The sequence below is a fragment of the Crocuta crocuta genome, unplaced genomic scaffold (genome assembly GCF_008692635.1).
Source record: "Crocuta crocuta isolate KB4526 unplaced genomic scaffold, BGI_CrCroc_1.0 scaffold286, whole genome shotgun sequence".
Classification (NCBI taxonomy): Eukaryota; Metazoa; Chordata; class Mammalia; order Carnivora; family Hyaenidae; genus Crocuta; species Crocuta crocuta.
The window spans coordinates 215,764-229,564 of record NW_027530979.1 but is presented as its reverse complement, the minus strand read 5'-3'; the positions used below and the strand labels follow the sequence as shown (position 1 = coordinate 229,564).

Genomic DNA, 13,801 nt, shown 5'->3' with positions numbered 1-13,801 from the left:
AGAGCCCTAATATCTATGGGTTAATTTCTGGATTCTATTCCATCCCACTGGTCTATCTGCCTATCCTTAGACCAACATCTCACTGTCTAATTTACTAATCTTTATAAAAAGTCCATTCCCTCTATTTTTCAAGGTTGACTAGACTGCTCTCTGCCTCTGAATTGCCATGTAATTTTCAGATTGTCAATTTCTACACACAAATGCACACCCTCAAACACAAACCTGCAGAGATTTTGATTGGGATTGCACTGAATCTGGAGGTCATTTTGAGTAAAAATGGTTATCTTTGTAATAATGAGTATTCCAATCCTTTGTATATTATTCCATTTTTTAGGTCTTCTTTAATTTCTCTCAATATTTGTTTCCCATGAGGAAATGTTGCACATCTTTTGTTAAAGTTACTTCTGGATATTTGATGATTTTTAATGCTTTTAAAAATGGGATTTTAGGGGCACCTGGGTGGCTCAGTTGGTTAAGCGTCCCACTTTGGATCAGGTTATGATCTCACGGTTCATGGGTTCAAGCCCCGTGTCGGGCTCTGTGCTGACTGCCAGCTCAGAGCCTGGAGCCTGTTTCCGATTCTATATTTCCCTCTCTCTCTGACCCTCCCCTGCTCATGCTGTCTCTCTCTCTCTCAGAAATAAATAAAACATTAAAAAAAATTAAATAAATGGGATTTTTAAAAAATTTGCTGCTAGTAAGCAGAAATAAAATTGATTTTCACATTGACTTAGCTAATAAATTCATTTTCTAAAGATACAATTATGTGAAGAATGGCAGTTTTTATCAATCTTTATATTCTTTCTTGCCTTGTTATCAAGGACCTTCAGTATAGTGACAAAAACAAGTGACTACAGTGTTAATTTCCTATGTCAAGGGAGAGTTTTTTTTAACAATGCATCATTACATAAGATGTTGGATGTAGGCTTTTTATATATTATATATCAAATTAAGAAAGTTCTATTCCTAGTTTACTAAGAATGCTTATAAATGCATTTTAGATATTCAAAAATGTTTTTTCTTCACCTACTAAATAATGTGATTTTTAAACCTTTATTACATGAATCACACTATTTGTCCCTATTTATTAATCCAATAATACTTTCTGCACTCATGTGCAATCATGTTTCTCTCACACACATATTTCACATGTACTTTTTTTTTATTGATCCATTTGACAGTACATAGCAGTCTTCATGACATTTCACTATAATTATTGCAGTATGTATCTCCTGAGATTTAGGATATCCTTACATACTCACTAAACCATTGGCTCACCTCTGATCTAGTATTACCAAATGATATCCAGAGTACATATTCAAATTTCTACAATGGTCCCAAAAATGTCTTTATTACTTTTTTCTGACTCAGGATTCAATCAATGATAGTACATTACATTGAATTATTATATGCCTGTAACTTTCTTTAATCCACAGTAATAACTTCATGTCTCTTAAAATGACATCAAATGACATTCTCCAGTCAAGCCATCAAGGCATACAAATTTCTTTATATGAAGATTTTTAATTACAGATTCAATATCTTTAAGTCAAATATTCAGACTTTCTATGTCCTCTTTTGGCCATTTTAGTCATCTTTGTCATCTTAGTCCTTTAAATCTGTCAAAAGCTCTTCTTATCTTCTCATTCTCCTCTTCTCCATCCAGCTTCGTCTTCTGGAATGTACAGTCACCTCTAGGAAAAAGTGGCCCAAATGCCAGGATCACATTTTCTGAGTTTATGTTTGCTTCCAGATCTTGATCCCATAACTCTTCATTGCTTTGATAGATTCTGATATAGTTAAACAAATTTTATATTTTATAGCTTTTCTTGTTATTTTCAGCAGAGAGCTGTTCCCAATTATCCTGTTAGCCAATTGATGGGAAATGGAACTCCAAACTTTTTTGAAATCTGCTACTTTCAAGATAGGTACTTTTCATAAATGCTCCTGAAAAATCTCCTGCCATATCCAATATACAACAGCCCTTTATTATTCTAAATGCAAAGCCTTAGTTACATAGACAGAATATCTTGATATTGCTAATAACTAATGTCTTCTGATGCCCCCTCCCCTTTTCCAGTCACTGCCTTATAAACTGCTTTCTACCCTCAGTTTTGATTCCTCACTATTTTATAGTAAAATCTTATTTCCCTTACAACTCAAAAAATGTAATGGATTACCAATTTCCCTAAACCACACTTTGCAAGTCACTCCTGTCCAACCTACATTCTGATTCATACTTTTCTTAAAGACAAAGTTATTAACCATAAAATGCATAAAAAACATCAAACCCAAATGAAGCAGGGAATATAAATCAGAGAAGTCAAAACAAACAGGTCTGTCTATGGTGAAACAATGTGAATACTGAAAAAAACTAGTTCAGTTCTGGCTGAGTCCTAATCTGTATTCAGACCAGAGTAAAAGCATTAGATAATTCTGTTCTGGCTCTAGGAGAGATTAAGTTACATAGCTTAGTAGGGAACTGATGGGTCTTTCTACTGACCTTCCCTACATTCCTGACCCCCATTGTAGTTTCTTTAACTACACTGTGGAAGGCTTATAAGCCTCCTGGAATGAGAATTTAAAACTCTAAGTAACAGATACACATGCCTAATACATGATGCATTTTATTTACTGCCACTCTCAATCTTGACCTCTTTATTTTAAAAAATGTTTGTACTTAGAGCACATACAATATATTGACAAAAACTCCACCACCAACAGAACATAGGTTAATATGACTATGCTTATCCTTCAAAATCCATGGAGGAGATTGCTATGTCTACAATGAGCACTTAAATAAACTAAGATTAAGGGCTAAGAATACTACTTTTAAATAATTTATAATGTTTTCTCCCTAAAGTTAAGTTTTATTACTAAAATAATATTGAAGGGAGAATAAAACTGCAAAAAGTTTGGGATTATATTAAATGTAAATCTGAGAGAAAAAAATTCTTTAAAATNAAGCTGCCACTGGTAAGACATTGTCTATTGTCAACACCAGAAGTAGTAAAGACCATAGAGCACTTTTAGTTGAATTTTCAATACTTCACTTATTCATTGAACATCATCTGTATGTTACCATTCCACCATATTAGGTGCTAGTATTCCATACTATAAAAAAGTATGGAATAGATGATTGTCTAATGGAACACTATCTACTAAGATTAGAAAGGATAGCAGAGGACATGAATGAACTCTAAGTCATTTCCTAGGAGATGAGGAACATCTGACCAGGTGAACACAAGGAGAAAGTTACTTTAACATATAAAAGACAAAAAAAAGCAATAAGCACTGTTCAGAAAATTAAGTCAACATTGCATATGTTAGTAGTAGAGGTTGCATATGATAGAACAGCAAGGAAATTATAAAAAGGTAAAGGGTTTCAATTCATAAAGAAGCTTTTATTACTTCCATTCTAATGAATTTGGGCTAAAGAGTAATATGAAAATAAAAAAAGGGGTTTACTTTTTATAGAGATCATTGAAGTAAGAGTAAAGAAGTTGAATAAGAAAGGAAGGCTAAGGCAGTAGGCTTTTGTAGTAAATCAGACATAAGTTGACAAAAGCCTAAACTGAAGCAATGATAAATAACACAGAAAGAGTGAATTTAAGAGTTGAAAAGTTGGCTTGACAGAACATGACCTCTGACTACAAGAAAAGGAAAGAATCTAGTATTTCTATCATGTTTCTATTTCAAGGTCTAGTTTATCTTCACCATGACTCATGGGATTCAGTTAACCTCCGCAGGTCTACTACTTTACATACAAAATAAAGAGATTGTACCAGATGTTCTCTGATATTCCTCACCAGCTTAAAATACCCATTACAATGACTAGTCGATATACACAGTCTTAAACAAGGACCTTATACTATTATGTTCAATTGACATAGGAGTGATTACTTTTTTCTTTATTCTCTTGCTCTCTTGAACACAATTACACCAAATTACCTGTGTTAAAGAACGATATAAAAAAAAAATCACAAAAACGTTTTTCCCATAAGACTAATCTTTTCAAAGCTGCTAATTTTAATTATGTTTCTAGTATCAGCCATATTTTTATTCAGAAAGAGTGACTGACTACTAGTCAACTATTAGTTTCACTAAAGCTAATACTTATTCAACTTAAACTCAGCATTAAAAAGTAGATACAATAGAGCATTTGCCTAAACCCGACCCTAAGGTTTTCTCTGTCATGCAAATATTCTTTGAGATATTGTATCTCAAAATAATAATTCCTTAAACAATAGATTAGTCCCTGAGTATGAATCAGATGTTTTGCCAACAGGTAAAACTCCTAGGATTACATTTAATGACTGATATATAAAACAACAATTTTTGACTTGTCAGAAATGCTCAGGGAAGATGTCTGAAGAGAAAGAAGCCTATTTTTAAAAGGTCTTAATTTCCAGGGCACCGGGCTGGCTCAAACTGTTAAGCATCTGACTCTTGATTTCGGCTCAGGTCATGGGATGGAGTCCCATGTTGGGCTCCATGCTGAGCATGGAACCTGCTTAAGATTCTCCCTCTGTCTCTCCCCCCTCTATCCCTCTTCCCTGCTCACATTCTCTTTCTAAAAAAATTAATTAAATCTTCTTTAATAATCTTAATTTCCACATTATTTAAATAAAGAAATAATTTAGTCATGGTACTGGATAAACTTAGTATTTTAACTGTCTTTGCTAAGTGTTTTGAGTCACTTATTTCAAAAAGTTTTTTAAGTTTTATTTATTAATTTAGAGAGAAAGACAGAGAGGGAGAGAGAACGTGCACAAGTGGAGGAATGGCAGAGAGGAGAGAGAGAATTCCAAGCAGGCTCTGCACCATCAGCAAAGAGCCCGATGAAGAGCTCAAAGTCATGAACTGTGAGATCACTACCTGAGCCGAGATCAAGAGTTGGACACTTAAATGATTATGGCACCCAGGCACCCCAATATTTTAAGTCATTTTTACTACTGAACCAAAGAAGAGGAAAGAAATTCTTGTACAGTTTTTGAAAAGTTCTTTAGTCAGAACACCTCCTCTCCACAATGGCCCTAACATCTCAGAAATGAAAACAAATCCTAAAATAGAAGTCCCAAAGGGTTAAAACCCTTGTCAAGTTGATCGAGGCACACTGAAGACTTTTCATTTTTGCCTCAATTTTCCAATGAACTTACCTACCTCTCTATTTTTTTTTTTAATGTTTTATTTATTTCTAGGAGAGAGAGAGAGAGAGAGAGAGAGAGAGAGACAGCGTGAGCAGGGGAGGGTCAGGGAGAGAGGGAGTCACAGGCTGAAACAGGCTCCAGGCTCTGAGCTAGCTGTCAGCACAGAGCCCGACGCGGGGCTCGAACCCACGAACCGCGAGATCATGACCTAAGCGAAAGTCGGACGCTCAACCGACTAAGCCACCCAGGCACCCCTCTACCTCTCTATTTTTAAAATATAAAGTGTGATTCTATGCCAAATGTTATCTCAAATCTCATCAAAGCATGTTTTATTTCCCCTAGGCTTAAACAAATAAAAATCCCTTAATTACTAAAACCCTTGAACTTCAGAAGATAATCTAACTATGAAAATATACATGACATACATTTTGTACTTTCACAACTTAAAACAATGACATTAAATTTAATATATTATATTACAAACTAATGACAAATACATCAAAGTGTGTTATTTACGAAGAACAAATTTTAAAATTTGATGATCATAAATAAGTACATGAGATCTAACTGAAACATCCTCCCCAAAGTTGGTGTAGGCCAGAAAATTGCCAACCAGCATATGATAAAATCTAAATTTTCCCCTGCCAAAAAATCATCTAAGAAACCCTTTTCATTTATTTATCAAGTGAATTTTAAGACCCTAAAACACAAAGCACTATTCTAAGCACCAAGGATGAAGTGTTGAACAAGAAAAGATTCTATTCTTATGAAACTAACGACCTAGTACCAAAACACAGACAATAAACAAATGAGGAAAATGTCAGATAATGATAAATGTTATGGAGAAAATGTTACTGAGGTTATATGATAAAGAGTGACTGAGTAACAACTTGAGACTGGATGGTCAGCTAGGGCCTTATTAAAGAAATAGGTTTTTAGCTGAGTTCAAAATAACAAGAAAGGATATATCCACTCTAAAAGTAGAATAAAAGAACATTTTCAGCACAGGGAATAACATATATAAAGACCGCAAAACGGGCACCAACTTGGACTGAGGAAGTGCGAAAAGGCCAGCGTCTCATGAAGCACAATTAGTGAGGGCAAGGAAGACTCAAGGTCAGAAAGGTAGAGTCCAAATCTCACAGGGCCAGAGTATCAGCATGAATTTTCTGGGTTTAAATCTAAATCTGGAAAATTCAGAACTACAATAGAGTTAACTATGCTTTTTAGTTATCAGAATCTACAACGAGAGGATGAATTTCAATGAACAAACTCAGATGTTTTACCGAACAATCATGTTTACTTTATTCTTTTATTTAACCTTGGAAAAGTAACCTATATTAACATATAGTATTAAAATCTCTAATTATAATTTCTGTCAAATACAATCGATAGGAATATTAGTATGCAACAGGAATAGAAGCAAAGTTTAGCTTCAGTGCTCCCCCTCACTATGTGTTGGTGGGCATCTAAAAGAAATTGTGCTACATGGCTTTTAAGTTCCTTCAAGCTACATTAAAATTTTCATTTGCCCTCTCCTTATTTGAAACATAATTGTGGTTTTCAAACTCTAAATTCCTATGAATCCGACACGTTTGACTGTACAGTAATTACTAATTTAATTCTGTTTCTACAACTCTATCCGAAACTTCGAGACAATAGAAGTCTATCTTTCATAATTATAAATACTTGTCTGGAAACTTTAGCCTTTCACCATATGGTATACAGTTTAAAAGGAATCTATTTTTGAAACTGAGTGGTTCTATAAAACAAAATGAAATAAAAACTATACCTATTTGTTTTGCAGCCTGCAATATATCTTTTAAGTCTTCATTTACACTTTGCATTTCACTCTTCTCCAGTTTTTCATTCAAAAATTTTACTATCTTCTTCCATGTAACATCCAAATCTATAATTTGTTCATGAAGTTTAGACCGTTTCACCTGAAACAGCATAACACAGAGAAACTGATTAAAGGTTTCCTCAAAGCCATCACTTATCACATATAATTTGCATTATATTATACAACATGGCCTGAGCCTGGTTGGCTCAGTCGGAAGAGCATCGACCGCTGATCTCAGAGTCATGAGTTCAATCAAGCCCCATATTGGGCTTGAGTCTACTTGAAAAAAAAAAAAAAAAGAAAGAAAGAAAGAAAGAAAAAACTGATGGAAAAAGTCCAACATCCAGATAATAACACTTGGTAATATCCCACATGCCTCTTTTCCATTTTCTGCTTGTTTTTAACACAGCTTAGACCATATTGTATACGACTAGATTCCTACAGTGGGTTCAATATATTCCTAAGTATGTTTTCCTAAGTATGATCCTAAAACAGGTTAGGCATCCAGGAGATTCTTTATTTAATCATTTTTTTAAAGTTCATTTATTTATTTGGAGAGAGAGAAAGAGAGTGTGCAAGAGCAGGGGAGTGGCAGACAGAAAGGGAGAATTATAAGCAGGCTCTACACAGTCAGTATGGGGCCCAATGTGGGGTTGAAACCCATGAACCACAAGATCATGACCTAAGCCAAAACCAAGAGCTGGACACCCAACCAAGTGAGTCACACATAGAGGAGATTCTTATCTATACATACTCTTTTCTTAAGGCTATAATTTCCATTCTCAAGAACTACCACAGAAAGCAATAAAAATTTTACTATATACCAGTGGTCTTGACCCAAGGATTAAACCTCATGAAGACCTCTGACCAAATGAAAAAGTAGTGAGTCAGACAGAAAACTGTGATTTTCATTTTGGTGGTACTGGTGATATTGCATTTCATTTTTACTTCCCTGCCTCAGTTTTCCAAGTTAAAATGTTAATTAATGCTGATTAATCTAGGTGTAGGGGAAAGAATATGGACAAATATAGAAATAAGATTGGCCATAGAGGCACCTGGCTGTTTCAGTGAGAAGAGCATGCAATTCTTGATCTTAGGGTCAAGAGTTTGGGCCTGACCCTGGGTATGGAGATTATGAAAATAAATAAGTAAATAAACTTTAAAAAACAACAACAACACTGGCCATAAATTGAATTAAGTTGTTTCAATGGGTCATAGGTACACAAAGGTTCTTCATATTTTTTCATTTCTTCTTATTGTTGGATATATCTCAAGAGAAAAAGTTATATTAAAATGAGGTTCATTAGATCTGTCACTTTCTTTCCTCAGAAAAAAGAAAGAAAGTGTTTAAAAGACTGCAAGTATAGGGGCCCCTGAGTGGCTCAGTCGGTAAAGTGTCCGACTTCAGCTCAGATTATGATCCTGCGGTACATGAATTCAAGCCCCACATCAGGCTCTGTGCAGACAGCTCAGGGCCTGGAGCCTGCTTTGGATTCTGTGTCTCTCTTCTCTTTCTGCCACTCCCCTGCTCATGCTCTGTGTCTCTCTCTCAAAACAAACAAACAAACAAACAAACTTATTAAAAGACTACAAGAATAAAAGAAATGACATGTAGTCTTTATCCATTTCCAAATTTTAAAATCTTGCTGTATCTCTAATATAAAGTAATTTATAAAAAGGGTCCTAATTAGGGGAGGTGAGAAACAATTCAGGTTTAAGACAGTAATATTAATTGTATAGACTATATCCTTTATTTTAATTGTCATGGAAATGCAAAACAGCTCCCATTGTAAAGAAGGTCAACTGTTCTCTGTAGCAAAACTATATCACAGAGAAAAAAACCTATCTAAACTATTAACAAATATTCTCTTCCTACTATCAATCTTTAAGTGAAGGTATTAATTGTAACTCGATAAGGACTTAAGCAATACAATTCCTTCCTATTAGAACACATGTTAATATTCTGCAACAGAGTCAAATAAATAGCAAAGTGGCTGTTGTTTTTTCTTTAAAAAAGAATAAATATAGGGTCAGCTCTTTCATATATGTATTAAATAGCTCACTTGTTCATATATATAGTTTATATACCTTCAGGACTATAAAGTCCACAACTATTCAAGGACCAGACAGAAGTCAATTATGAGACCAGGTACTGATTTTAAGACATTAATATGCTTATTTCCCATGTTCTGATAAAGACATTATTGGTCCATTTGATAAGAATTTTACCAGAAACCCACCATAAACTCACTCAGATTATCCAGAGGTAAATTACTGGATTAAATTACAAAAGAAAAAAAAAAAAAGAAAGAAAAAAAGAAAACAAAACAAACAAAAAATCTCTGGCAGAAACTTGGCAACAAAAATTAACAAAGAACTCAATATCATAGTTCTGCGTATTCTCTCTGACAACAGTCATAGGTCTTTAAGTATTCTCATAGGAAACGAGAATGCCCATCCTTCTCCACTTTAAGCACACAGAACTGAGAAAAAGAATGTCAAATATCTGCTCACATTCTCCATTTATTATGTTTTCCATCTAAAATGTTTACCTTTAAGTCAGCCACTTCTTCATTATAATTATCTTGCTTGGTGACATTTGAAAAGGAGCGCAAAGCTCCTGTGAGACGAGGTAAAGCCATCTATTACTCAATCAGTGATCCATACAAGGAGAAACCTGAAACTGAAACAAAACAAGACGATATTTAACTGTTGGGAGGAGGCTGGAGAGGTTATCAAACTCAACAAATTGACCTGTACAAGAGAAAAGAAAAATCAATTAGTTAAAAAGTAATTGCCACCAATGTTGAAAAACTCTCCTGACACTTTTTCTACTAATGAAGTTTTTAAATAACACATTAGCTATGGCTGAAGAAAGGAAAAAGAACACAAAAATACTTGTTTGTGGGTACTACTACAACATCTCTTCAAAATGAGTTTCTACAGATTCCCAAGGACAGGCCTCCAATCCTGAGTATGAAATACAGGTGTTTTATAATCTAGATACTTTCCACAGTATGAAATGTCTCACAAACCTCAATTAAGGGACTTATTTTGGGCCAAAGAACATGTGAGAAAAGAACCAGGGAGGCCATATACAATATTTCAAACCACACCCTGATTCTGCTTTTATTCTTGATTGTTTATATCCTTGAAGTTATCACAAAATTTAATACTTGGAAAAAATCTGAGTCTTCTGTCAGAATAATTATATATAAAATAACTGATATGTTTAATCAAATAAGAGAGAATTTATAAAATAATGAAGAATAAAATAAGAATGATGAGGCAAATTTGGAAATATAACTTTTAGAAATAAAAATATATATTTGTTAATAAACAATCAATGGATGGGTTAAAGAATAAATTAAATACAGCTAAAGAGAAAGTGCTGACCTGGAATAAAAATCTGAAGAAATAACCCGGTATGCTATCAAAAAGTATAGATTGAGAAGGACAAAGAGGAAAAAGTCCAAATATATCAATATTCACAATAAGTGTAAGTGAATAAAACTTAATACTCAAAAGACTGACAGAATTACTAAACAGCAATCAAGTGAACCTTAGAGTTACACCTAAATCACAGAACAGATAAAAGTTAGATGGAATAAGATCCTCCTATAAATAAGAAGCAAAAGTAGCTAGTGGCTTTACCAAAAATAGTATATCACACAAAACAGACTTTAAAACAAAAGATATTAAGGATTAAAAGAAAAAAAAAACCTCTCCATATAATAATAAAAATTATATCTAAGAAGATAAAAATTTTCAATTTGCATGCCCTGCTGAAAGAACATCAAAATAAATTAGAGCAAATAGAACTCCAGAAGAAGTGAGGGAAGTCCAACATCAAAGTGAAATTGTAATATTTGATTATTGATAGGTCAAACCAATGTCCAAAAAAATTCAGTGAAGTTATACAGGAGAGGTGAGCACTGAAATTAGTAAGTTTAATTTAATGAACATATACAGAAATCTGTACCTAATGATTAGAAAATATATATTCTTCACAAGTTCCTTTATAAAAGTTTAAAACAGTCTATGCATATATTAAGTCATAAAGCAAATCTCAACAAATTTCAAAGAGTAAGTATCATATAGATTAGGGGTTAACAAATTTTTCCTGCAGAGAGAGTAAATATTTTAGATTTGGGAAGCCACACAGTCTTTGCCACATATTTTGGAGTTTTTGTTTTAAACACTTAAAGAGTACAAAACTATTATTGGGCTCAGGGTGACTAAATGAGTTTGCTGACCTCTAATATATATGTCATATTTTCTGAGTAAAATACAATTAGATTAGAAATCGGAAACAAAAAATATAAATTAAAAAAACAAATGATTGCATTGCAAATCAATAAGGAAATGGTATGAAAATGGCTGGGGAAGAAATGGTTGGATGCCCTATATCATACTGAACAATTTTAATCACAAATGTAAAATGACCCAATTTGCAAATAAACACCCTAGCTAGCTGACTTTGAATTTCAACTACTCATTGGGAATGTATTTAGGAGATGATTCAGGATCACATCCAGATTTTTCTAACACTGAGTAAATATTATGTGGGGCATTTGAAAGAAGAAATTAAAGCAAGAGTCAACAGACTGCATGGAACAGAGATTCTCAGACTTCAGTATGCATCAAAGTCACCTAGGGCAGGGGACATCTCAAACTGGGCCACATCACTCTACTTCTCACCCCCAATTTTCTGATTCAGTAGATAAGATGTCACTGAGATGCGGCACACAAATTTTACATTCTCCAACAAGTTCAGGTCAAGGAACATACTTTGAGAACTATCTATCATAGGGATATTCTCTTTTATTCTTTTTTTTTTTTTTAAATGTTTATTTGTGAGAGTGAGTCAGAGTCAAGCAGAGAAGGAGCAGAGAGAGGGAGGCACAGAATCCAAAGCAAGGCTCCAGGCTCTGAGCTGTCAGCACAGAGCCAGACACGGGGCTCAAACTCATGAACAGTGAGATCATGAACAACTGAGCCATCCAGGCACCCTTTATCTTTTATTCTTAAATCACCATTAAATTTTGTCTCAAATCAATAGTGATCAAAGGGTCTCCACCTACTAAGAATTCAGTGACCTGAGCTTAGGTGCATAATATGCCTCCTAAGGAAGAAGCTTTCTCAACTGCAATCTGTGAGAGAATTAAGTCTTACCCAAAGTGAATTGAGTGACTTTTCTCAATTCTCCCAAGGATGGAACATAGTTACTATTAACTATGCAGAAGAAATAAGGCATACAACAATGACTTAGAGTACTGAGATTTAATTTCTCTATCTAGGTTAAGGGACTGTAATGACAGCCATTCTATTCATAATGATTGACATTAACCCAGAAGTCTTTAAAGAAATATGCTGACAGTAAAATGAATATATTCTGCCTCAGAACCTGTCTTTTACCACACAAGTTAGTGCTTTCAAAATGCAACACCATAATAAAAGATGTGATACATGTAATATCCTGCCTCTGGCATATTTTATGAATAAATGGGGTATTTGGGACTATTATTTCTATCATTTGGTAATGATGGTAATCTCCTGAATCCTCTGTCCCTCTCTAAAAACAGCAGGGCATAAAAATAAAAATGGATAAAGTCTAATTCATAAACCTAACAAATTCTAACAAAAAAAATAACACCCCAATCTCTAAGAAGAGATCTAACAGTAGGGCCTGGTAATGAGGTCACACTGCTGTTACACACTACACTAACAGGAAACTTTACAGCTCCTTGAGATCTCATCAAATTGATCAATATTAATTATACTTGTCAAGAAAATGAAGTACTTGATTTTCTAATTTGGTTTTTATGTTTTTGCTTCCTCAGGTTGAGTACTAACACTTTAAAAATGTAATAGCTCATTTGCTCATGATCATCTGTAAATCATTTATTCACAAATATTTGAGTTTCTCCTATTTACCAGGAACTGTGTTAGACACTGGGTATCAATAAGATTTACAGAACTCTGTTCAAAACTCACTGGACTCTGTACCAGTAAAAATATTACTAACACTTAAGGATGTCAGAAATGTATAAAGGTCAAAATGAGAAAACAAATTTCACATTTTTGGTTATTTAATCAGCAAATATCTACAGATCACTTACTATACGTTAGACACACTATGAGGCTCTAAAGATTAAAAAAAGAAGAAGAAAAGAAAACCATTTTAGGTTATGACTACACTTGCCCTGAATAACAAGTTTACAGTATGATTAAGAAGAGCTATAATAATTATGCAGATATAACTGTAGGAAGAGAGGTGGAACATCTAAGAGAGTAGGAAGGAAGGTAGATAAAGCCGCAAGTTGAGATTTGCAGGACATGAATGAGTTGGCCTGGTAGAGGAAAAAAAGGTAAAGATATGAAGGAGAAAACTAAAATAATAGACTTACTGTGTTTAAAAAAAATCTATATAGGGGCACCTGGGTGTTCAGTGGGTTAAGCATCTCACTCTTGATTTTGGCTCAGGTCATGATATCTTGCTTCATTAGTTTGAGCCCTGCATGGGGCTCTGAGCAGACAGCAGGGAGACTGGTTGGGATTTTCTCTCCCTCTTTCTCCACCCCTTCCCCAACACAGGCTTGCACAGGCTGACTCTCAAAATAAATACACTTTAAAAAATAATAAATAAANGTACAACTGGACACTCATGACAAATAAAGATGTAAGCAGAGATCTAACACCATGTCTCAATTTAAGCACTTTTTTATTTAAAAAATTTTTTTTTTTATTTTTTTATTTATTTTTTATTTATTTCTAGGGGAGAGAGAGAGAGAGAGTGTGAGCAGGG

At 34.0% G+C, this 13,801-nt stretch overlaps 1 protein-coding gene across 1 annotated transcript in view; it reads right to left on the bottom strand.

Moving 5' to 3' along the window:
- Positions 1–13,801, bottom strand: part of ASCC3 (activating signal cointegrator 1 complex subunit 3) — a 328,548-nt gene that overhangs the window by 300,515 nt on the left and 14,232 nt on the right. The window contains exons 2-3 of the mRNA XM_077770165.1: positions 9,546–9,676; positions 6,943–7,093 (exon numbers count right to left, since the gene is read on the bottom strand). Of these exons, the coding sequence (XP_077626291.1) occupies positions 6,943–7,093; positions 9,546–9,635 (241 nt within the window). The 5' untranslated portion in view covers positions 9,636–9,676. The remainder of the gene's footprint in view (positions 1–6,942; positions 7,094–9,545; positions 9,677–13,801) is intronic.